This window comes from Carassius carassius, chromosome 15 (genome assembly GCF_963082965.1).
Source record: "Carassius carassius chromosome 15, fCarCar2.1, whole genome shotgun sequence".
NCBI lineage: Eukaryota > Metazoa > Chordata > Actinopteri > Cypriniformes > Cyprinidae > Carassius > Carassius carassius.
The window spans coordinates 20,112,351-20,135,994 of NC_081769.1; the positions used below are offsets into that span (position 1 = coordinate 20,112,351).

The 23,644-nt window shown below is 36.6% G+C and overlaps 3 protein-coding genes across 3 annotated transcripts in view; 2 read left to right on the plus strand and 1 right to left on the minus strand.

Moving 5' to 3' along the window:
• The first annotated feature begins 5,159 nt into the window (after positions 1-5,159).
• Positions 5,160-6,512, plus strand: LOC132158464 (trypsin-2-like). Its single transcript, XM_059567890.1, has 6 exons — positions 5,160-5,273; positions 5,368-5,518; positions 5,597-5,847; positions 5,947-6,083; positions 6,168-6,269; positions 6,368-6,512. The coding sequence occupies exons 1-6, from the start codon at positions 5,234-5,236 to the stop codon at positions 6,413-6,415; spliced, it is 729 nt and encodes a 242-aa protein (XP_059423873.1). The 5' UTR covers positions 5,160-5,233; the 3' UTR covers positions 6,416-6,512.
• Positions 6,513-7,546: 1,034 nt separating this feature from the next.
• On the plus strand, positions 7,547-8,778 carry mrpl17 (mitochondrial ribosomal protein L17). Its single transcript, XM_059567057.1, has 3 exons — positions 7,547-7,971; positions 8,252-8,320; positions 8,412-8,778. The coding sequence occupies exons 1-3, from the start codon at positions 7,798-7,800 to the stop codon at positions 8,670-8,672; spliced, it is 504 nt and encodes a 167-aa protein (XP_059423040.1). The 5' UTR covers positions 7,547-7,797; the 3' UTR covers positions 8,673-8,778.
• A 1,081-nt stretch (positions 8,779-9,859) lies between these two features.
• The window catches only part of LOC132158465 (transmembrane protein 145-like), a 29,435-nt gene continuing 15,650 nt past the window's right edge, over positions 9,860-23,644 (minus strand). Inside the window, exons 3-16 of the mRNA XM_059567891.1 lie at positions 20,615-20,692; positions 20,097-20,183; positions 19,239-19,340; positions 18,532-18,573; positions 17,702-17,786; positions 16,514-16,585; positions 16,242-16,310; positions 15,933-16,013; positions 15,398-15,476; positions 15,077-15,170; positions 13,360-13,532; positions 12,432-12,552; positions 12,151-12,336; positions 9,860-11,119 (exon numbers count right to left, since the gene is read on the minus strand). Of these exons, the coding sequence (XP_059423874.1) occupies positions 10,892-11,119; positions 12,151-12,336; positions 12,432-12,552; positions 13,360-13,532; positions 15,077-15,170; positions 15,398-15,476; positions 15,933-16,013; positions 16,242-16,310; positions 16,514-16,585; positions 17,702-17,786; positions 18,532-18,573; positions 19,239-19,340; positions 20,097-20,183; positions 20,615-20,692 (1,497 nt within the window). The 3' untranslated portion in view covers positions 9,860-10,891. The remainder of the gene's footprint in view (positions 11,120-12,150; positions 12,337-12,431; positions 12,553-13,359; positions 13,533-15,076; positions 15,171-15,397; positions 15,477-15,932; positions 16,014-16,241; positions 16,311-16,513; positions 16,586-17,701; positions 17,787-18,531; positions 18,574-19,238; positions 19,341-20,096; positions 20,184-20,614; positions 20,693-23,644) is intronic.

The window sequence follows — 23,644 nt, forward strand, 5'->3', positions numbered from 1 at the left end:
TTGGACAGAAAAGGGAGATTCGAGATTTGTCTATAATTAACTAGTTCTTTGGGGTCAAGTTGTGGTTTTTTGATGAGAGGCTTAATAACAGCCAGTTTGAAGGTTTTGGGGACATATCCTAATGACAATGAGGAATTAATAATAGTCAGAAGAGGATCTATGACTTCAGGAAGCACCTCTTTTAGGAGCTTAGATGGTATAGGGTCTAACACACATGTTGTTGGTTTAGATGATTTAACAAGTTTATACAATTCTTCCTCTCCTATAGTAGAGAATGAGTGGAACTGTTCCTCAGGGGGTGTATAGTGCACTGTCTGATGCGATACTGTAGATGACGGCTGAATGGTTGCAATTTTATCTCTAATAGTATCGATTTTAGAAGTAAAGTAGTTCATAAAATCATTACTGCTGTGGTGTTGGGAAATGTCAACACTTGTTGAGGCTTTTTTTTCCCGTTAATTTAGCCACTGTATTGAATAAATACCTGGGGTTATGTTTGTTTTCTTCTAAAAGAGAAGAAAAGTAATCGGATCTAGCAGTTTTTAATGCTTTTCTGTAGGATAGGTTACTTTCCCACCAAGCAATACGAAATACCTCTAGTTTTGTTTTCCTCCAGCTGCGCTCCATTTTTCGGGCTGCTCTCTTTAGGGTGCGAGTATGCTCATTATACCATGGTGTCAAACTGTTTTCCTTAACCTTCCTTAAGCGTAGAGGAGCAACTGTATTTAAAGTGCTAGAAAAGAGAGAGTCCATAGTTTCTGTTACATCATCAAGTTGTTCTGAGGTTTTGGATATGCTAAGGAATTTGGATACATCAGGAAGATAACTTAAAAAGCAGTCTTTTGTGGTAGAAGTGATGGTTCTTCCATACTTGTAACAAGAAGTAGAATTTACAATTTTGGCTATATGAAGTTTGCACAAAACTAAATAATGATCTGAGATATCATCACTTGGCTGCATAATTTCAACACTATCAACATCAATTCCATGTGACAGTATTAAATCTAGAGTATGATTTCAACAATGAGTAGGTCCTGAAACATGTTGTCTAACCCCAATAGAGTTCAGAATGTCTATCCATATCCAAATCCATATTATGATCAGTGATCATATTATTTACAAAAAGTGTTTTCGTAGAAAGGGATCTGATATTCAATGAGCCAAGCTTTATCATTTGTTTATCCATATTGCATATGTTTTTTATTTGTTGAACCTCAATTAAATTGTTAATCTTAACTTGGTTTGGACATTTTTTGTACAACCCGAATTCCGGAAAAGTTGGGACATTTTTTAAATTTTAATAAAATGAAAACTAAAGGAATTTCAAATCACATGAGCCAATATTTTATTCACAAAAGAACATAGATAACGTAGAAAATGTTTAAACTGAGAAATTTTACACTTTTATCCACTTAATTAGCTCATTTAAAATTTAATGCCTGCTACAGGTCTCAAAAAAGTTGGCACGGGGGCAACAAATGGCTAAAAAAGCAAGCAGTTTTGAAAAGATTCAGCTGGGAGAACATCTAGTGATTAATTAAGTTAATTGATATCAGGTCTGTAACATGATTAGCTATAAAAGCTTTGTCTTAGAGAAGCAGAGTCTCTCAGAAGTAAAGATGGGCAGAGGCTCTCCAATCTGTGAAAGACTGCGTAAAAAAATTGTGGAAAACTTTCCTCAACGTCAAATTGCTAAGGCTTTGCAAATCTCATCATCTACAGTGCATAACATCATCAAAAGATTCAGAGAAACTGGAGAAATCTCTGTGCGTAAGGGACAAGGCCGGAGACCTTTATTGGATGCCCGTGGTCTTCGGGCTCTCAGACGACACTGCATCACTCATCGGCATGATTGTGTCAATGACATTACTAAATGGGCCCAGGAATACTTTCAGAAACCACTGTCGGTAAACACAATCCGCCGTGCCATCAGCAGATGCCAACTAAAGCTCTATCATGCAAAAAGGAAGCCATATGTGAACATGGTCCAGAAGCGCCGTCGTGTCCTGTGGGCCAAGGCTCATTTAAAATTGACTATTTCAAAGTGGAATAGTGTTTTATGGTCAGACGAGTCCAAATTTGACATTCTTGTTGGAAATCACGGACGCCGTGTCCTCCGGGCTAAAGAGGAGGGAGACCTTCCAGCATGTTTTCAGCGTTCAGTTCAAAAGCCAGCATCTCTGATGGTATGGGGGTGCATAAGTGCATACGGTATGGGCAGCTTGCATGTTTTGGAAGGCTCTGTGAATGCTGAAAGGTATATAAAGGTTTTAGAGCAACATATGCTTCCCTCCAAACAACGTCTATTTCAGGGAAGGCCTTGTTTATTTCAGCAGGACAATGCAAAACCACATACTGCAGCTATAACAACAGCATGGCTTCGCCGTAGAAGAGTCCGGGTGCTAACCTGGCCTGCCTGCAGTCCAGATCTTTCACCTATAGAGAACATTTGGCGCATCATTAAACGAAAAATACGTCAAAGACGACCACGAACTCTTCAGCAGCTGGAAATCTATATAAGGCAAGAATGGGACCAAATTCCAACAGCAAAACTCCAGCAACTCATAGCCTCAATGCCCAGACGTCTTCAAACTGTTTTGAAAAGAAAAGGAGATGCTACACCATGGTAAACATGCCCCGTCCCAACTATTTTGAGACCTGTAGCAGAAATCAAAATTGAAATGAGCTCATTTTGTGCATAAAATTGTAAACTTTCTAAGTTTAAACATTTGCTATGTTATCTATGTTCTATTGTGAATAAAATATTGGCTCATGTGATTTGAAAGTCTTTTAGTTTTCATTTTATTAAAATTTAAAAAACATCCCAACTTTTCCGGAATTTGGGTTGTATTTTCTAGTTCGGGGAACAGACACAGTCTCTATAGTGTGATATCTAGGTGAAAGAGTCTCTATGTGCTGAGAATTAGCTGACCTCTGTGACGTGAGGCAGCTAGCAGACGGTCGGTTTAGCCAGTCTGTCTGCTTCCTGACCTGGGCCCCAGTTAGTCAAGTATAAACACTAAGACTATTTGCCATATTTCTAGAGAGAAGAGTGCCGCCACCCCAGAAGGGATGAAGACCATCTCTTTTCAACAGGTCAGGTCTGCCCCAAAAGCTCGTCCAATTGTCTATGAAACCTATGTTATTCTGTGGGCACCACTTAGACATCCAGCCATTGAGTGATGACAATCTGCTATGCATCTCATCACCACGGTAAGCAGGGAGGGGACCAGAGCATATTATAGTGTCTTGTAATATTACATATTACATATCATATTACAGCTTGCAAGTTCACACACCTCTTTAATGTTATTTTTAGTGATCTCTGACTGGCGAAGTCGAACATCATTAGTGCCGGCATGAATAACAATCTTACTGTATTTACGTTTAGCATTAGCCAGCACTTTTAAATTTGCCAAGATGTCAGGCGCTCTGGCTCCCGGTAAACATTTGACTATGGTGGCTGGTGTCTCTATATTCACGTTCCGTACAATAGAATCACCAATAACTAGAGCACTTTCATCAGGTTTCTCAGTGGGTGCATCACTGAGTGGGGAGAACCTGTTTAATGTTTTGATCAGAACAGAAGAGCGGTGTTTTGACCCACGACTACGCTGCCTCACTGTGACCCAGTTGCCCTGCTGCAGGGGCTCTGTTGCCGGAACTGAACAATGTACAGGAATCCCTGAGCTAGACGCATCCAAAGCCGTATCTAGAGCCCCAACATTCTTACTGTCCTCAATTAAAGTTTGGATGCGTGTCTCTAATTCTGAAATCTTCTCTGTCAGCCTAACTATTTCCCTGCATTTATCACATGTGAATCCCTCATCAGAGACAGAGATAGATAAACTGTACATGTGGCAAGAGGTGCAAATAACAATAGCAGGAGAAGCCATTACTCACCGTGCTTGATGAAATATTCTTACTGCGGTTGTTTGATGAACTTGTGAAAAACTGGAGCGAGAGAGAGGAGAGGAGAAAAGAAAACAGCGATAGGTTCGAATGAAAACGCTAATGACAAGCTAACGAGTCCGTCCTCTGCACTTCAATAACTATCTGGTTCAGCTCAGCTACCAAATCTGATCTCAGAAGACTATGTTGGATAGTCAAGACTGCCAGGCGAATCATTGGTATAACCCTCCATAGTCTCCAAGAACTGTACTCATCCAGAGTGAGCAAAAGGGCTGGCAAAATCACTCTGGACCCCTCACATCCAGCACACTCCATCTTTGAACTGTTGCCATCTGGTCGGCACTACAGAGCACTGTGCATCAGAACGACCAGACACAGGAACAGTTTCTTCCCTCAGGCAATCCATCTCATAAACATAAACGTGGAACAAACACTATTTATATGCTTATACACTTATTTATCTAACACACATACTTACTGTAGTTTACGTTTCGAATTTGCACAAAATGTACCTGTACATACAAAACTGTCTATTGAAATATACCTGTACATACAATTGTCAATCTGTATATTGTTCTTCCCTATTTAGTTGTTCTGTTTGTATTATTTTATTATCTGTGCTTTTGTCCTGTCACTGTCATTCCCTTGCACTGTGGAAGCTTCTGTCACGAAAACAGATTCCTCGTATGTGTAAACATACCTGGCAATAAAGCTCATTCTGATTTGGATTCTGATATGGGATATGTTAGACATTCATCAGACACTCAATTAAACAAACGTTTAACAGCAGACTGAATGAATCTACTTTCTACTCTCTGACAGAATACAAGATTTCCATATTTGTTGAAGTCCGCTGTGAGTGTTATTAAATGTACAAATGTTTAATGAGCTGTAAAATTATTTTTTTTAACTCCACAGACCCCTGTATTATCTGAGCAAAACTTCAATTATGGAATGGACAATACAGAAAGAGCATGTCATCATTCATCATCCCACTGGGATAAATACTCTCTACATACTGTAATAAACCGTGTGTACTACTGCTGAATGTAAAAACTAAGAACACCCAAAATTACATTGAATATAGAGAAAAGTTCAGATGTTCAGCAAACATTGGGTGAGAAGATGGACAGCTGTCGAAAACATGTTTCCCGCTGGAAACTTGCTGAGAAGGTCACAAAGCCTAAAATATACATATTCAGACAGGTCATTTGAGGCTGACTGGTCATTGGTGGCCCACTTGGGTATGAATGCGTAGACTGACAGTCCCATAAATACAGGTAAAAGCGAGACCTTCATCGAACAGGTTCAATCTGCAATCATGAGGTCTTTGGTGTTCCTGGTGCTCCTTGGAGCTGCCTGTGAGTTATATACTCCATTCACTACTATTATGATTTTCACTTATTTTACAGGAAATTATAGTCAGTATGATGACGATACTCGATATTTGTGTAGTTGCTCTGGATGATGACAAGATTGTTGGTGGATATGAATGCGAGCCCTATTCCCAGCCCTGGCAGGTGTCTCTGAACTCTGGCTACCACTTCTGCGGTGGCTCTCTGGTCAGCGAGTACTGGGTAGTGTCTGCTGGTCACTGCTATATGTCGTAAGTGACGTCCTCATAGAGTAGTTTAAGCACTGGTTCATTGGTTTCCTCTGGTTCTGAACAGTATTTGTCTTTCAGACGCCTTGAGGTCCGTTTGGGCGAGCACAACATCGCAGTTAATGAGGGAAGTGAGCAGTTCATCTCCTCTGAGAAGGTCATCTCCCACCCCAGTTATGACTACTGGACCCTTGACAGTGACATCATGCTGATCAAGCTTAGCAAGCCCGCTACCCTCAATCAGTACGTGCAGCCTGTGGCCCTGCCCAGTGGCTGTGCCGCCGATGGCACCATGTGCAGAGTTACTGGCTGGGGAAACACCATGAGCTCCAGTGAGTGTCAGGATTCTTGATGTCACTTTCTTTACACTTCATGGTCATAGCACTTCAGTTCACTCCGTCTCTGTTGCTCTTGCTTTCAATTCTATGTAGCTGCTGATTCCAACAAGCTTCAGTGTCTGGAGATCCCCATCCTGTCCGACCGCGACTGTAAGAATTCCTACCCTGGTATGATCACCGATACCATGTTCTGCGCTGGATACCTGGAGGGAGGAAAGGACTCTTGCCAGGTAGAGGATGACAAGATATACTGTTGTTGCACGAATATTAATAGTATCTTAATAATGACCAGTTGTTATGTTTGTCTTCTTCAGGGTGACTCTGGTGGCCCTGTGGTGTGTAATGGTCAGCTGCACGGTATTGTGTCCTGGGGTTATGGCTGTGCTGAGAAGAATCATCCTGGTGTCTATGGCAAGGTAATATAGCTGTTGTTGTTTAATAATTGTCACAAAGCAACATATTTGGTTTAATATGAAGCACTTGTATGATTTTTATGAATTCTCTTTTCTTCAAGGTCTGCATGTTCAGCCAATGGATCGCCGACACCATGAGTAGCAACTAAAGCTGATTCGACATCACAAACACCCTTTAAATCTGCAATCCATCAGTTTTTATTTTTTTTAGATTAAAAGCCTGTGAAAATAAAAGCATTTAAAATACTTTCTCCAAGTGCTTCATTTGTATTTGTTAACGGGCCTACTTTAAAATGTATCACGCTTGTAGCAAAACTTACTATAAAAGTAACACACAACAAAGTGCCTATATTGTGTCAGCTATTCAGCAGAAGGCTAAACATACAAGTTGATTATAATATTTGTAATGATATTTGTAATAATAAATATAATCAATTAAAAATATATTAATAACTGCAATAAATATAAATCATGTAGATACAGTTATTTCATCAAATAGACATTCGAAACAAGAATTTCTATGAATTTCAGATAATGTTCAAGTCAAGCAAGTAGGCCATTGATGATTGTTAGCACTGACATAAATTGTCAATTGTTTCTGTAACAACTGTACCCAATCTATTCATTCAATTATTTATGAGGTTTAATCTGAATCACAGCTAAAGAAAGAAATGCTGTCTTGAGATTTTACATTTTGTTGTGTTCACAAATGCAATATAGTCTAGTCTGGTGATATGTTGTGTGACTAAAATTAGTTAGTAGGCTAACATTACACATAATAAAGCTTAATATAAGCTAATAAAACATTATGACACATTAGACTCTATGATTTACTGATATTTACTTTGTCTACTTCCAGTTGCAGTCTACTTCCAGGAGATTATTGTATCCAACTTGATTATAGCTTAACTCATGGCTACATTGGCCTAGTAGTTCATAACACAATGAAATCGCCACGACACAATTGTGTTGGCTTGTTTGCTTTATGGAGCTAATTTCATTGTGTTGTGCCTTTTTTCCGTTGTATTGTGCTAATTTCATTGTGTCGTAGCTTGTTTCCATTATTTTAGTAATTTCATTGTGTTGCGACTTGTTTCCATTGTGTTGTGCAGTACTGGGCTACCGTTAGAGATGGCACATACAACATGCTAAACATTTTCTGAATAAATTAATTATTCTGGATGTTCTTAAAATATGTTTAATAAAACAAATTTTAGGAGGTCAAACATCAGCATTACAATGTAACCGCTTTTGACATTACTTGTAATCGGAACCGTACTAAAGTCTGGTTTTTAACCCGGACTCCTGAGACCGACGCACCATCACACATGCACTTTTGTGCTTCAGCTGTCACCTGAAAATATAACTTGATACTCTGGATGAAATAAATAATTCTGTTGTTCTCCAGTGTTTGTAATCGCTGATCAAAGAAGTGCTCGTCTTGAGTTTAATCATTTCCCCTCAGTATCTTTAACGTTGTGTAAGAGAGGGGTTTTATTTTCTGGAGGAGTGTCCTTCACCGATTCTCGAAATGCGACTCACCCTACGGGCGTTGATTTCTCATGGCCGGGTGGCCCGAAGGATAGGACTCGGACCTGAGTCCAGAATCAACATGCTTCGGAACATACTCACAGGTCTGGTTCGACACGAGAGAATAGAGACAACAAGAGCCCGAGCCGACGAGGTTCGCTTCTACGCGGAAAAGGCAAGTACAAAACCCTGCTTCCAGTTCCAGTATAAACTGTTCCTCTGCTGCTCAGTCTGCCATGAGATGTTCTACATTTCTTTTCCATTAGAGATTAATATTATTGGGATTTAAAAACTAAATGATATTGATTTTGTTAAAATTGGCTAAAATAGTGAAAATCGGGTAAATGTGAAATTTTTAAATGTAGTAAAAAGCCATTAGAAATGCAGTAATAAGTTAAGTTTAAATGTTAATGTACTCTAAAAGTATGCTCGTCTTGTTTCTGTTTTCTCTTTAGTTGATTGATTATGCCAAAAAGGGAGATACTAATGAAAAGGCAATGAAAATGGCTGATTTCTGGCTCACAGTAAGATATAAATCCTTGTTCACACTAGAATTTTATGTGTGTGTGTATGTCTCAAATATAACATTTAAATTTTTTTTATTTATCCATTCAGGAAAAAGATTTGATCCCCAAACTTTTTAAAGTTATGGCGGTAAGATTTGAGAATCAGACGGGTGGATATACACGCATGGCCCGCATTCCTAACAGGGAGAATCTGGACCGTGCATCTATGGCTGTACTGGAGTATAAAGGCAACCCTTTCCCGCCCCTGTTCCCCATGAAACGTGTCAGTGAACTGAACTTGTTAAACCAACTTCTGAAAGCATACAGAGAAGAAAAAGCTCAAATGGTGTCTGAGAAAAAGGACTTATGATCTTTAAACACTGTATTTCTACATTATATTTCATGTAATAAAACCGTATACATTTCAATAACATCTCATTAAAAGTTTCTCTCAGTGTTTTGTATTTTTGGCTGATGCTTAACATATCTATGACTTTTTAATTAATATATTCAGAATGTATATCACTGAAGGAGATGTCCTTTAACTGGTCACAAAGTTTTCATAATTTTAAATTACTGTTTTGTCTTCAGTACATTTCAAATGATCAGTGAATTTTTGAAAATACAAATATTCCATATCACAGATAATGAGGTTGTTATATGTCATTCTGCAAACATTACTAAAGATGTGTGAAGAGTATGTTACACAGCAGAACATTAGAACAGAATATAAAACTACATCGTTTTTAAATGACAATGATTTGTCCGTTGTACTTTTACTGTAGCTCCCTTAATTGCTAATCAGACTGCAAAATGAAACACACAAACAAGCCAATGTTGTAAAACAGACCATTTTAATTTGGCAAAAAGGGTATGCACTGCCAAGTCTTTTGACACTATTAAAATGCATTCAGTATGAACAGTGCAACAGAAATGTGCTTAACTGAATCTTTCTGTGCTCCCCAATGTGATGTGCTAATATATCTCTATCATACATTCAAAAAGTGTGCTCTCTCTAGGTGTGAGAGAGCACACACATGGCAAAGCCTTTTAAAATCATCTTTTCTGGTTGCTTCCAGACAGAACAAGTTCAGTGTTTATTAAGGGAATGGCTTAATGCTCAAGCACATCCATTAATAAAAAAAATCAAACCATGGGAACCTAGATTTAATGGTTCTTCAAGTGTTTTTTTTTAATGAAATATAAATATGTCATTGTTTTGTACATCATTTATAGGATTATATGTAAAGCAGGTCAATTTCAGATGGAGATTATATAGGATATGTTGATATATAACAAAATAAGACCCACAACTGGTTGTTTGTTAGATAAATAAAAACCAGCAGTCATAAAGGACATTTTACAGGTAAAACCATCACATTTTACCTGCACATTTGTCTTTCACCGTATTGCATTATGGTTGCATTTTCACGGGTCTCTGATGCTAATGAAATAAGGGTTTCAAAACAGTAAAGTGCTCCATGCTGTCAATACAAAGTGTTTCTGTAGGAGTAGAGCTATATTTTCATCAGACACTCAAGTAAACAAACCTTAAGATAACCCCAGCAGGCCGAATGAATTTAATTTCTACTCACTGACAGAACAAAAGATCTCCATATCTGCTGAAGACCACTGTGAGGGTTATTAAATGTACAAATACGTAACAAAATTACTCAGAACTGTTCAAATAGTTTTTGAACTCCACACACTCCTGCACAGAATTGACAATACAGAAAGACTGAGATAAAGATGAACTAGTCATCATTCATCATCCGCTTGCGATAAATATTCTCTACATACTGTAACTATGAACAAGTGTGTACTGCACACAAAATTAAGACCGCTATCAGTGAAACCTAGGCACACCCAAAATTACATTGAATATATCAGAATGTAGACAAAGCACAAACATGCATGGCTTACAAATACTGCCTAGTTGTTCCACAGTTAACTTGCCAATGCAGTTTAACATCAGTTTGCAAAGTCTCTAGCTGTATTCGCTTTTATTCAATGTGAATAAAAATATATAAAACCTAAATTATCTCAACTTTACAGACAAATTGTATACATAAATTCTCAAAACATAAAAAAAAGTAGCAAGGGAAATTAATACTTCGTTCTGTTGAATTAAAATGGCATGGAAATACAAATATTAGCGGCACCACTTGAAATGAATGAAGCCTAAAAAATGTCAAGAGCTCACTGTACTGTTACTGTACACATTGCTATCCTACGGTCACATTAAGCCTGAAATATCTATACTCTAGATTCACCATTGTCTCCTGTCACTATTGCACTGCCTGTATATTATCTCTCTCCAGTGACTCTCTGTCATCTCACTGAAATATTTATTGCTTCTTATTTTTTTAGGGGCTGTGTGAGCAGGTTATGCCCCACTCTCTCTCTTGACGTTCTGCAGCTTGCGTTTCTCTTTACAAATTCAAAGATATGGATGTTTGGTAACTTTTTTGAAAATGGCTTTGCTTTTTCACGCTTGCCTTAACCTAATCTATTGAAATATTGAACTCTTTTGCACCTCATAGATGTTTGAAAGTAGTTTCCTCATGGCCCGTTCCTCTGTGGCCCTCTCTAGGTATTGGAGCCCATCCCCATGGCCCCTTGCATACTAAAATACTCAGTGAAGTGGGACGTTAATCTAGGAGGAGGGGGAGAGTGTGCAGAGCTGCGTGGTGGTATGGGAGGAGGAAGAGAGGTATTCGACAGGTCCGCCGTTGTGGTGATGATCTTGTGCTCGCTGTTCCGTGGCACTTCCTGTCCCTTGCGAGCCACTGTCTCGTCTATCGTCTTCACAGGGTCCTCAATAAGGAAACATAGCATGGATTATATGAAATAACTATATGAATGTACACTCTTAAATGAACTGTTCACCCAAAAATGAACATTTGCTGAAATATTTCTCCGCTTCAGGCCATCAAGTTTGTTTCTTCATCATAACTGATTTGGAGAAATGTAGCATTACATCACTTGCTCATCAATGAATCCTCTGCAGTGAATGGGTGCCATCAAAATAAGAGTCTAAACAGCTGATTAAATCACCACAAACTCCAGTCCAACAAGCACACAGAAAAGTTGTGTAAACCATTGCCTCTGGCCAAAATATCACTTCCTCCAGTGAAAAAGACTGTCACACCTTTCACCTTTAGTTTTGGACAGTTTTCACTTGTAAATGGTACTTGATCTGTGCATATTTCTCTATTGATTCAGATGAGACAACAATGTTATTCATAGAGCATTTTGGACTTTAGCCATTTTGGTATTTTAGACAGAAGCAGTGGTTTGAAATAAGAAAAGAAAATGTCCTAAAGATTGGGTTGTTTATTGCAAAAATGCACCATTAATTGGTGGACTGGAGTTTACTGGATTAATGTTGCGTTTTAACCAGCTTTGTGAACGCTCATTCTGATGGCACCCATTCACTGCAGAGGATCCAGTGGTGAGCAAGTGATGTAATGTAAATTTTGAATTTGTACATTTCTCCAAATCCATACCAATGGAGCAATAAACTTATTCAAATTTTCATTTTTTGTGAACTATCCCTTAAAAATAAAGGTTATTTATTGGCCTCTACGTTACATTTAGAACCTTTAACATCCATGGAAACTTTGCATTGCACAGGTTTTTTTTATAGTGAAAATAATTGATTTAGATTTTTTTTTCAATCTTCAACACAATCAGGAAAAATGGTTATTCAATGCTAAAAACCTTTTTTTGAAAATTAAATAAGAAAACAGCCCAACCTGATTATATTATCATCAAAATAAGTTCACTTATATTCAACACATACATTTAAATCAGTTTTTCATTTCTATCAAACATCTAATACTCACTGAGTGGATGGAGAAGAGCTCTGTGAAGTTTGGCTGAGAGTCTCCCAGGAAGGAGCTATTCCCATAGGCATGATGAGGGAAGCTTTCCGCCCCCATGCCTTTAGGACTGGAGAGAAGGATTCCTATCTGTGACGTCCGCACGTGGTAGGGAAAGTTCTTATTGGCTGCTGACGGACGTGTGATGGCCTAGAATGACAGGATTAGTCACACAGGGCGTTTTATCATATTATTAGCCTACATAAATGAAGTTACAATAAACAACAGCAACAAAAAAATCATACCAGGAAGACGACATGGGCATAGAGATGGATGCCGAGTTGGATGCCGTTCACAATCTTTTCCCTGGCCCAGCGAGAGATGCCAAAGTTGGCAATCAGAGCCATGACTGGCACAGCAAAAAACCTATGGGTGAAAAAGTAATGGATGAGAAGAGGAACATAAGCTTTATACTGTCAATCTTCTTTACAGATTTACAAAGGCTGTGGAGAGCTTTGAGTCAAAGTAGAGACAAACCGTTTCACCTAGTCTCATAAAAAGACTTATAAGTATTAAAATGGTTTTACTTTGAGTTCACATTTCCAGTGATTCAAACCCATGAGAGATACTCTCAGACACCTTACGTGGGATCTGGAAAAGTTCTTGCCAAAGTTAAATATTGTACTTTGAATACATTTGACTATTTTGTATGATGAAAACATATTGCACACTAAATGGCTTTTATGTTACTATTAACGTAGGGTCACATCTTTTGTTTTCATATTGTGACGTATCCAAGTGAAACAGATTATTAAAAAAAAAGTGGAGGATAGGGAATCCATTTTATTCTATGGTTGTTGTTTCAATTATAAGTGAGAGATGGGGTTTAAGTATAAAATCTGGCATACATTACAGAAAGACTGACTTGAAAACATTTTGAATTAAAACAGTATTCCAACAAATAAATGAATGAATAAACTTAAACATGCTCAGATTAGTGAGTAAAATAAATAACACATTTAGAATACATATATTTTTATTTTATGGTGAATAAAAAGGGAGCAAAAGTGCTTTTACTGCCAGTTGATGTTGCATGTGAAAAAAGTCACTGTTTCAAATAAGCAGGTTTGTAACAATTTATGTTTCCTCTTGCACATTCATGTTTATTCAGCTAATTAATTAAAGCAATGGAAAAATATAATAATATAAGCTTCTTGTTTTGTATTAACTCACCACAGAGTGTATGCAGTGAAGAAGGGGATGTAGAAAGGTTGTTTTTCAGGGTAGTGTTTGAGGGACACCAGCACAGCGTAGCAGAACCATACGTAGGCAAGCAGCTGCAGACCCATTAGACCGTACCCTGCAGGGCTGTCATAAGCATACAGCACCTCGCCTGGATCAAAGAACTACAAACACACACACAGTGCGAGTGGGAACAGGGAAATCACCGCCCTTGGCAACCCATCTGTTTGACTGATGGTTTTAAACCCAACCATGGCACAATCTGTTAGGCTGCATAAGTGGAAAATGGCGGAACATTCCTTAAATCCAAACAACCAAATCTGCATTAGAGCAAAGGGTGACATTGACACAAGACGCAACAGGAACTCTTATCTGGGTCTTATCTAGCTTATCTGGGTCATTCTCTCTACCTGTCTTTCTCTCTTTCTAGCTATCTGTCTATCTGCCGGGTTCCATTACAGCACACTACAGCAGCACGACATGCTCAAGCTGAGTAACTTCATCTCGCAGCCTTACATTATGTATAGAGTGGAGTAGCTCTCGGGTGCAGCATGAGAAACTGCAGCAGATAGTGCTCAAAGATGATGAGTCTTCAATCGTTTTATGCTTTAGGTAATATGGAAATTAATAGACATTTGAAGACATTTCTGATATGGATTGATGTTTATTTTCTGTGGTTATCCATGCACCTTTCTGTGGTGGTTATCTATGGTATATTATTTGCCTGCATCCATCATTTCAACTGAAGTAATTGTAGCAAATTATTATTTTTTCTAAAAACTAAAAGTACAATATAACAGTTAAGATTTTTTTTCCCTCCACATTTTACTTAAAGCCTTTATGCATAATACATTATAACAGGTTAAAAATGGGTACAATGCATTAGAATTCTTCATAATGTTTGTTGTAACATGATATCTTGTCGTAAATAATTATAACCAAATTTAAAATGCATAGTGTAATGATGACTTGATAAGTGTTACAATGTATTACCCGTTTAGATTACATTTATTCATAAGATTGTACAATGCATTATTACAAGGCATAATTAATGCATAAAAACTACATTTATAATGCACTATACATAAAGGCTTTAAGAAAAGTGTTACCTTTTATTTCAATAAATGAACAAAATGATAAATTATATTGTGTTCATTCAATTTAAAGTGTATATTGCCTACAAAAGCATCAGAAATCCAAAATTTTGGGGGCCAATAAGATTTTAAAATGTGTCTTGAATGTTTTAATGCTCATTTATTTAAACAAAAATTAATTAAAAAACATTTTTTTATAACAGTTTTCTATTTTAATTAATTTTAAAAAAGTAATTTATTCCACTGATGGCAAAGCTGAATTTTTAGCAGTAATTACTACAGTCACTTGATCCCCTTCTGAAATCATGCTAATATGTTGATTTAATTCTCAACAAACATTTTTTAATAATTTATTTAAATCTTTTTTTTACAAACATCTTATTTTTACCAATGTTGAAAACCGTTGTGCTTTTTTTTGTGAAAACTGTGATCCATTTTTTTGGATTCTTTGATAAATATAAAGCAAAAAGCAAAACAGCCTCTTTTTATTAAATAGAAAGAGAAAAAGTATTTCTTTAAAAAAATAAAAACCTTATTGACCTCAAACTCTTGAACAGTAGTGAATGTTATGAATATTCAGCTTATTGTCAGCCCAAAAGAGAATCAGATCTTACCTCTGCTTCATAAATGAAGAGGATGATGTACATGATGGTGTATATCGTCATATAAATGGATAATTTCACAGAGCCACTGTGACTTATTCTTGCTCTGGAAAAAAAAGAAAGAAACATTATCACTATGTCATTTTCTTTGAAACCGTTGGTCAAAAGACATGAAGGATCACATGCATACTTAAAGAACATCAGCACCAAAAGGAAGCTCATTCTTGAACAGCACATTTTCAGCACATACTCAACTTTGGCTACAGATTTGTCTGGACATCTGGGTCACATTAGCATGATTAGCCACATTATGTGAGAAGTAAGGCCTCCTACCTGGTGACTGTGAATCCCTTCCCCAGGAGAATCAGCATGAGCAAGAAAATCAGGAAGCTCACAGAAAAGAGTAATTTCCCTGGTGAGAGGAACAGAGCCGCAGAGAGTTACACAGGTGACCACAAGTAGGTTATGAATCAGGTCAGCATTTAAAAATGAATACAGTCACAAACACACAAATGTGTGATGCTAAAACCAAATGTGTTTAGATGCTGCATTGTAATACAGTTTAGTACAATATTATAATACAATATTTGTGATTCATCAAATAGTTTTACAAAACCCTTTTCTTTAAAATAGAGGAAGATGTGTACATTGAAACTAGATTGGACTGGAGAATAAAAAATAATATTACATGTCAATCATTTATTTATATGCTAAGTAGGTCAAGATAAAATTCAAGATAATGTACAGTCAGCTAGTTATTACTAAAATAAAAAATACAAAAAAACCTTCAGAATGATTTAAGAGCACCCAATCAGGGTTCATTTTCCGATAAGGAGTATCTGACTCATTCATAAAGTGTTTTTCTTACCTAATATCTTGAGGCTGCCATTCCCAACACCATCTCTGGCATAAACGCCCCAGTAAATGCAAAAGAAAAGCAGGCTTAAGACTGAAAGAAAGGAATCAGAAAGTAAAGGATGCCAGAGAGAAGAGAGATATCATTCACAGTAGCAGCCATGAGAGCACAGAGGAAGAAGATGAATGTGGGGAGGAGATAAGGGGGAAAGAAAGAAGGGATGACACAAGAGATATTGTTATGCATCCAGCGTCGCAAAGTCTAGTGTCATATAAATGTGTGTGCTTTATCTATAAGAGTGTGTGCAGTGGCCTTTCTCACCCTCCACTCCAGCCGCAGTCATAAACATCTTATAGGTCGTATGGAGCAGCTGTCTTCCCTTTAAATTATCTAAAAGAATTACACAGAAGAAAAGAGATTGAAGAGAAATGAATAACTAATGCAGATAGACTCATAGTATCTGTAGGTCTGTTTATCTGGAGGAGATGGCTAAAAATAACTTTTAATTTAACACTGAATAATAAGACTTGCAAATTATGCACTGAGACCAACACATCTAAGGTCTTTTATACCTCCAGGACATGGAAACTCACAAGCAAAATAACAAGACAGTGTAAACACAGTAGCGAATATAACCAAGAACGTGATGTCTGTCTCCAGGATACCTGAAACACATAAACAGAGCAAAAAAAGAACAGTTTTCAGTCACGATTATAAGCATGATAAATCTCTTGAAAAAATAGTTCACCCAAGAATTCTCATCATTTACTCTCTTTCTCTCAATGCTGTACAGCTTTCTAAGAATGTGAAATTTAACAGTATGTTCACACTGTTCTTTTCCATACAGTATGACTTTAAATTACAGTAAATAGTAACCAGGGGACAAAATATATATTTATTATTAGTATTATTATTTAATTCACATATTAAATAGAATAGTGAACATGGCAAAATGAATAATAGAACTAAATTACCTTTTTTTTTTTTACATTAAATAAGACAATAACATGCCAGATTTGCTGTCACAGATGTGATGTGCCAACATTGCATTCACATTTTACATGTGAGATTTGAGAGCTGTGATGGAGTGGAATATTTTTAGTCAGCGTTGAAGCTCTTATCTTAAGCTGTTGTATACTGTAACTTCAAAAGACTTGAGGTGCATCCCGATTTGCAAACTTTTTCTATTGCGTTTTGTAGTATAAATAGTGTGAGTTGTGTTTACACTGAAAATAAAAAGTTCATTTTTTTATACCTGGATAATGCACTTTAATTAGTATAAAGACTATTTGTAAGAGGTTTCCCTTTTTTTTTATCGTTTTGGAGCTTGAAAACTATCTGCCCTTCTCACCACTCACATTTTAGATGGTAAATTATACAGATTGGAAAAACATTGAGGGTGAGTAAATGATTATTTATTTATTTTTATCCTGGGAAAAAACAATGGTTTTCACAATAACATTAAGCAGTTTATTTAAAAATGATAATAATAAGAAACGTTTGATCACCTAAATGGCAATCAAAAGAATAAATCACATTTTAAAACATATTAAACAATGCAATAACACACAATATTGTGAAATGTCACACTATTACAGTTTTGACTGTATCTTATTTAAATAAATGTATCCTTGGTGAGCATAAAATACTTATTTTAAAAACATTCAATTATTGTACTGACCCCACACTTTTGAAAGGTAGTATATATATATAATGCATACACTTTGGCATGCTTTCACATAGTAAGAAATTAATTCCTCCCACTTTCAGTCATGTCTCACCAAATTCATCTGCAGAGAAATGCTGGGTCCAGAAGGACTGTCCATTTGTTAATGTCATTTCATATTCCAGCTGCAGCCCATCTCCCTGTGTTGCATGGTGAAGGAGAAAAAGAGAGAATTCAGAGGAGAGAAACGCAGGAGGTGTAAAACAGAGATAGAGAGAGAGAGAGAGAGAGAGAGAGAGAGAGAGAGAGAGAAAGTGAGTGAGGAGCTTCAGAGACCATACAAACACTGAGTGCACAAACAGATCTTTGGGCTATAAAAGACTTCAAAGCAGCACAGTTTCTAGCTGTTGAGAGGATTTTGGCCCAGCTTAATAAAAAAGAAACACTTTGATTTCACTTGGCAGGAAAAACCCATTCCCTCTCCCGCACTCCAAAAAGGTGAGGTGCATGAAGAGTGCCCTATCACCAAATCAATGTGGCCAGAGACGGAGAGGAAAGTTAGAGAGCAGGACAAAGATATAGAGCTGGAGAGGGACAAAGAAAAGGCTGTTAGATACAAACAGAATGAGCATGAAAGGCTGACGTGAGTAATCAAGTGACTGTAACAGAAGTTAGGAGATACAGAGGTATAAGACTGGTAATGAGAAAGGAAGTATGAGAGAGAGGAAAAGAGAAATTGGCAACCAGACGCAGAGAGGCTCCTTTAGGGACTGTGCTTTACTTCAGTCCAACAGGATTTAGCCCTGCATCCATCAGTCTGCCTCCATCCATGAAACAACCCTTTACATTTTGCTCCCATTTATCTGGCTTAAACCCTTTCACATCGTGTAGCTCTCCAACACTACATGTGCATCCCTTCAAGCAGCTACAACAAGAATTGCTCACTGCCTTCTGAAGATGGCCAAATGCAGAACTGAGCCTCTTCATCTTCAAAAAAACAAAAACAAAATCCCTTTAATAACATTCCTTAAAATCAGGTCAAACAAACACTTGCCATGTTTCCTACATGCTATATAACTTCAGAGTATTTTGGATTGGACCTTAAAGCCAGTCATAATAAAGAAGGAAAAAGCATGTCAAAAAAGCATATATTTTAGATGTATCATACAATGTCTTTTTTAAGCAAATATTTTATCATTGGACGATGTAAACTTCTATCTATCTATCTATCTATCTATCTATCTATCTATCTATCTATCTATCTATCTATCTATCTATCTATCTATCATTTTCAATTAGTGAAAACACTTTATTTATTTTAAAATATAAATATGATACAGTATGATAATTAAATTTTTGATTTTCTCAGGGAGTTCACAGTAAAAGGAAACGGCAAGACAGCCAACTGATTTGAATTTCACACAGTTCTCATTTTCATTCACAAGATACAACTTTTAATCATATGCTTCACAGACTAACCATTATGTTGTTTGATATGTTCATTAAAAATTTGTTTTACCCTTGTACTTCTGTATAATTCGGTACAATTAGTTGTTCATTCTGTGGTCATTAATCATGCCCTTCTGAATCTGGTAATCTGCTTCAGGCACATTCCTAGTCCCTCGTTTATTGTTTACTGTATCACCACTCACCCCACACTTGCTGAGCGCAATGTACCACCATCTCTCTCTGACAGAACGAAAACTTCGCCCTCCTACACAACTCAGCATCTCTTCATTACCTTCACCTTCCACCTGGCAGAGGCAGACACAAAGACATAAGAATTTAAAGAGAAGCAACTCTTCATTGTGCAGATGTTCATCACTATTTCAACAGAAAACAGTTATAATTTATTGCTGATGTGTGTAATTTCGTTCCATCTTCTATCCCAGTTTAATATGCAGAGACAGGAGTGAGTCACTGATCAAAATATGTAAATACAGCGGCAATATGTAAATCTAGATCTAGATAGATAGATAGATAGATAGATAGATAGATAGATAGATAGATAGATAGATAGATAGATAGATAGATAGATAGATAGATAGATAGATAGATAGATAGATAGATAGAAGTTTACATCGAAGTTTCTGTTCATTTTAGATTCAGTTTTAGTAATTGTGCTATGTGTTTATACTAATATTTAGACTTAGATTACATTAAAACAATTTTTGTTTAGGTTTTTAATCAAAATGTACTCAATTTTACATTTTCAATTAGTGAAAACTCTTTTTAGATAAAGTCTACAAATACCAACACTGCTCAGTATGTTTAAAATATTACCATAATTATTTTAAAATATAAATATGATACAGTATGATAATTATGCTTGTTTGATTAAGCTCAACCAACGGCAGATAGGGGATGTGTTAGGGAAACCAGTTTGAAAACAATTATTTTTGGCGGTGCCAGTGGTGCAGAACATCAATTTAGTACTGTAACCCTAATACTTCAAACCTAAAGGACACACACAATCACACAAGACTATATATTATTAGATTTTTTCTTACCATACAGCCAGACCAGGTGTAGCGGGTGGTCAGGTTGATGACCTGGTTATTTTCAGGCCTCAATACTGACTCTTTCTGGTAGCAGTCCTGTAGAGCACATAAACCCTCCATTAACAAACAACTCTCCATTGGATGTCAAACACCCTGTAACAATAACAAGAGCTGAAGCTGAATACTAAGCAGATTAGTACTAGAGGAGTGTGATGAAGAGCAGGGGTTTCCTACAAGCACTTTTCATAGAGTCCCGCAATGCAGATCCTGCCACGAGGAGGGAGGAAATGTGTTGGATTTAAATATGCACTTGTACTGACACTCATGTCTTTTTGGGGACTGGATTTGGACTTTTAATCCACAGAACACTGCTGACATTTCTCCTTTAATCCTCATACTTTCTACTGACGCGGAACGAATGCATTCATGCTCGCACTCTCTGTTTGTTCACACGCACACACGCAGTCTGTCAGTACACTCAATATTTTCACACACACAAACGCAGAGTCTGACAGTGTGTGTCTCACCTTGTCCGGCCTCTTGTACACAGCTGGCCACTGGGAGCTTTCATCAAAGTAGAGCAATATGTTCTGACAGCATCGGGACTTTCAGTGAAAAACAGGCGTAGAGGGAGGAAGAGAAAGACAGGATAGATGGATAGATAGAAAGAGAAAGGGGGAGAGATTAATACTTGAACGGTCTATGCCATCTAGAAACTTAAATGATATATTGGAGCTATATAGAGATCTACTGACAGAAAAAAAAAACCAAAGGCACAGTCTGACAACATAATTTAATGGTCAAACTTTGTAGAACTTTTTTGTTGCAGTTTTATTGTTACCCAAAAATTTGGTATTTGTTATGAAAACTAAACCAAATTAAGATTTTAGGTAAATATTATATTTATGTTGTGAAGGGATAATTTAGATATTTATGAAATTTAAGTTGTGAGAGATGCACAATATTATAATTCTAGATTAATAATTTTCAATTATTATATTCATGTAATCATGTAATACACAATAATTGTTATATGTATAGATATATTAATATATAGTCATATAACAATAAATAATGTGTGTGTGTGTGTGTGTGTGTGTGTTCATAAAACAACAAACAAAATATAATTCTAGTTGAATCAATGTCAAATTATTAATATACTTTTAATCTAATACGCAATAATTATTACATATATACATACATTATTACCAGTGCTTAATTAGCATTGCGAGGTCCTGGAACAGAGTGGGGTTACGGATCCAGCATGTAATTACAGGAGGGAGAGGTAACGGAACATTCGCACAATCGCATTGCTGGACCAGTTTAAGTGATTTTAAGAGCATGCACCAGTTGCTTTTAGGGTCTGTAAGGTCCCTAAAAATTGAAAAATTGTGGAATTTTATTTTTCAAATCTTTGTATGAAAGATTATATCTTATATTATATAACATATCTGATCATTTCTGTAATACATTTTCATTTTAATTTTGCAACTTATAAAGCGTTAAAATTAGTATTCATTTTACATATTAAAACTGGTGTATGAAATGGCAAATGAAAATTATGTAATTTAATTTTCATTTTCATTTTGCACCAAACGTTGCACAAATGTATAGGAAAATGTAAATGTAAATACAGAAATGCATTGCCATTTTACATATTGCATTGTCATTTTGCATATTACATTCCAAATTGAATATTGCTACCCATATGCTTCCATACTCAGCGCATCTTCTCTGCACTCCAGCCACCTGCTGCACGCTGCGATACAAGACTCATATTTCGATCGGAACAGCTGACAGAATTGACTCTTGACTAAGCGGGTAATTGTTGCATTGTCACAAAAATGTATAATTTGCACACCTTTTAAGTATTTTAAGCCATTTGTGTACTCGCGCTGCTCCACAGGCTGTGTATGTGCCCTTACATTCACATCCAAAGCTTGCACGTATAAAGCAGCCTCACGAGTATAATATACGAGTTATTTTTCGTAGTTTGTTGAGTTTAAGCAACCAAATACAAACAATATGTCTGATGGGTTTTGACAAATAAAACAGTTTCATGGCACACTCTACTAAAATACAGGGGGAAAAGGAAAGAAAAGGGAGAAAAATCGGTATTTAAACAACACTGCTTGTGTTGTATCAGACACGTGCAATTAACATTAGGCTATATGAAAAAAAAGCTCAAATGGATTTAACAAGGTCTTTGGCCGGCGAATGAGGAGATCTGTGTTTTGTCTGTATCTGAGGCAAGTGCAGCGCATTATAGCGCACGTCCTGATATTGCTGAGTTCAGAGGTGGAAAGAGTACAAAAATATTCTACTCAAGTAAAAGTACCATTACATTAATGAAATTTTACTTAAGTACAAGTAAAAGTACCAGTCTAAATATCAACTCAAGTAAAAGTAAAAAGTAGCTCATTTAAAATTTACTCAGAGTAAAAATTACTCAGGAGTCAAAAATGGGACAGGCCAAGGGTGTCAAACTCAGTTCCTAGAGGGCCACAGTCCTGCACAGTTTAGATATAACCCTAATTAAACACACCTGAGTTTTAAAAAAACTCATCTTTTAATGCAGAGGAAATGCAGAAGATTCATTGGAAGTGGCATTTAGATGTATTACACTGTTTAGTGCAGGACAGGAATGCATTTAACCTGCAGTTACAAATGCATGAATAATGTTTTGATGTACAAAACATAAAATGTTGAATACTCATTTGAAATGATAAGAAATTAATTATTTAAAAAAATCAAAAGATACTTTAAATGTGATATTAAAATGGCCAGTATGTGTCAGCAAGTCACTGTTAATAAGTGAGTCATTGCGATTGAACCGAATCATTTAAACAGTTGATTCATTCAGGAACGAAACACTGTCACGTTGCTCAGAGACGCAAAACTGTGCTTTGGTGGCTGTGTTTGGAATTATTTTCTGTTGTAGAAATAGAGCTAAAAAAGGCAATATGGTGTAAAACGCAAGTCTCTTAATTAACTTGTTTACTGAACTGTTATATATATATGTATGTATGTATATATTCATGATGATTTTTGGAGGAAAAGACGGCATTCTTTGTGTGATTTTGATTTAATGTATGAAATTATATAAATATGTGAATTTTCTGCCCCTATATCTTCAATTTTGTGATCATTCTAAATGCATTTTAGGAGACTGAATCACACAGTGAAAGAACGCACTATAAGCGCGCACATCATTAAAACAAAAAACACGATATTATCGCAGATGATATATATATCACACTCCTCACCACTGTCTTTTTGGCTAATTTGTGCAAAACCTCTTGCTAAAATGTCAAAGCTTCATTTTAACCACCAATGCAACGATGCAATTATTTAGCTTACCTCTACATTCTTGCGAAGGGTTGATGTCTTGTCGAGATTTTATAAGCTAGTTTGGTCTTCCTAGGCAAGTACAGCTTACACTGCATAATAGAGCATACATATGGCCAGGGGTTCGCTTCATTTCCTTCGAGTTCAACTTCAGAATATGACGGGGTTTCGTTTTCTGCGGTGTCTGCACCACTAACGCCTGTTTTGAC

Coding starts and splice junctions, on each gene's coding strand:
- LOC132158464 (XM_059567890.1), top strand. CDS start 5,234: ATGAGGTCTTTGGTGTTCCTGGTGCTCCTTGGAGCTGCCT. Junction 5,274..5,367: donor GGTGCTCCTTGGAGCTGCCT/GTGAGTTATATA, acceptor ATATTTGTGTAG/TTGCTCTGGATGATGACAAG. Junction 6,270..6,367: donor ATCCTGGTGTCTATGGCAAG/GTAATATAGCTG, acceptor CTTTTCTTCAAG/GTCTGCATGTTCAGCCAATG.
- mrpl17 (XM_059567057.1), top strand. CDS start 7,798: ATGCGACTCACCCTACGGGCGTTGATTTCTCATGGCCGGGTGGCCCGA. Junction 7,972..8,251: donor TTCGCTTCTACGCGGAAAAG/GCAAGTACAAAA, acceptor TTTTCTCTTTAG/TTGATTGATTATGCCAAAAA. Junction 8,321..8,411: donor TGGCTGATTTCTGGCTCACA/GTAAGATATAAA, acceptor TTATCCATTCAG/GAAAAAGATTTGATCCCCAA.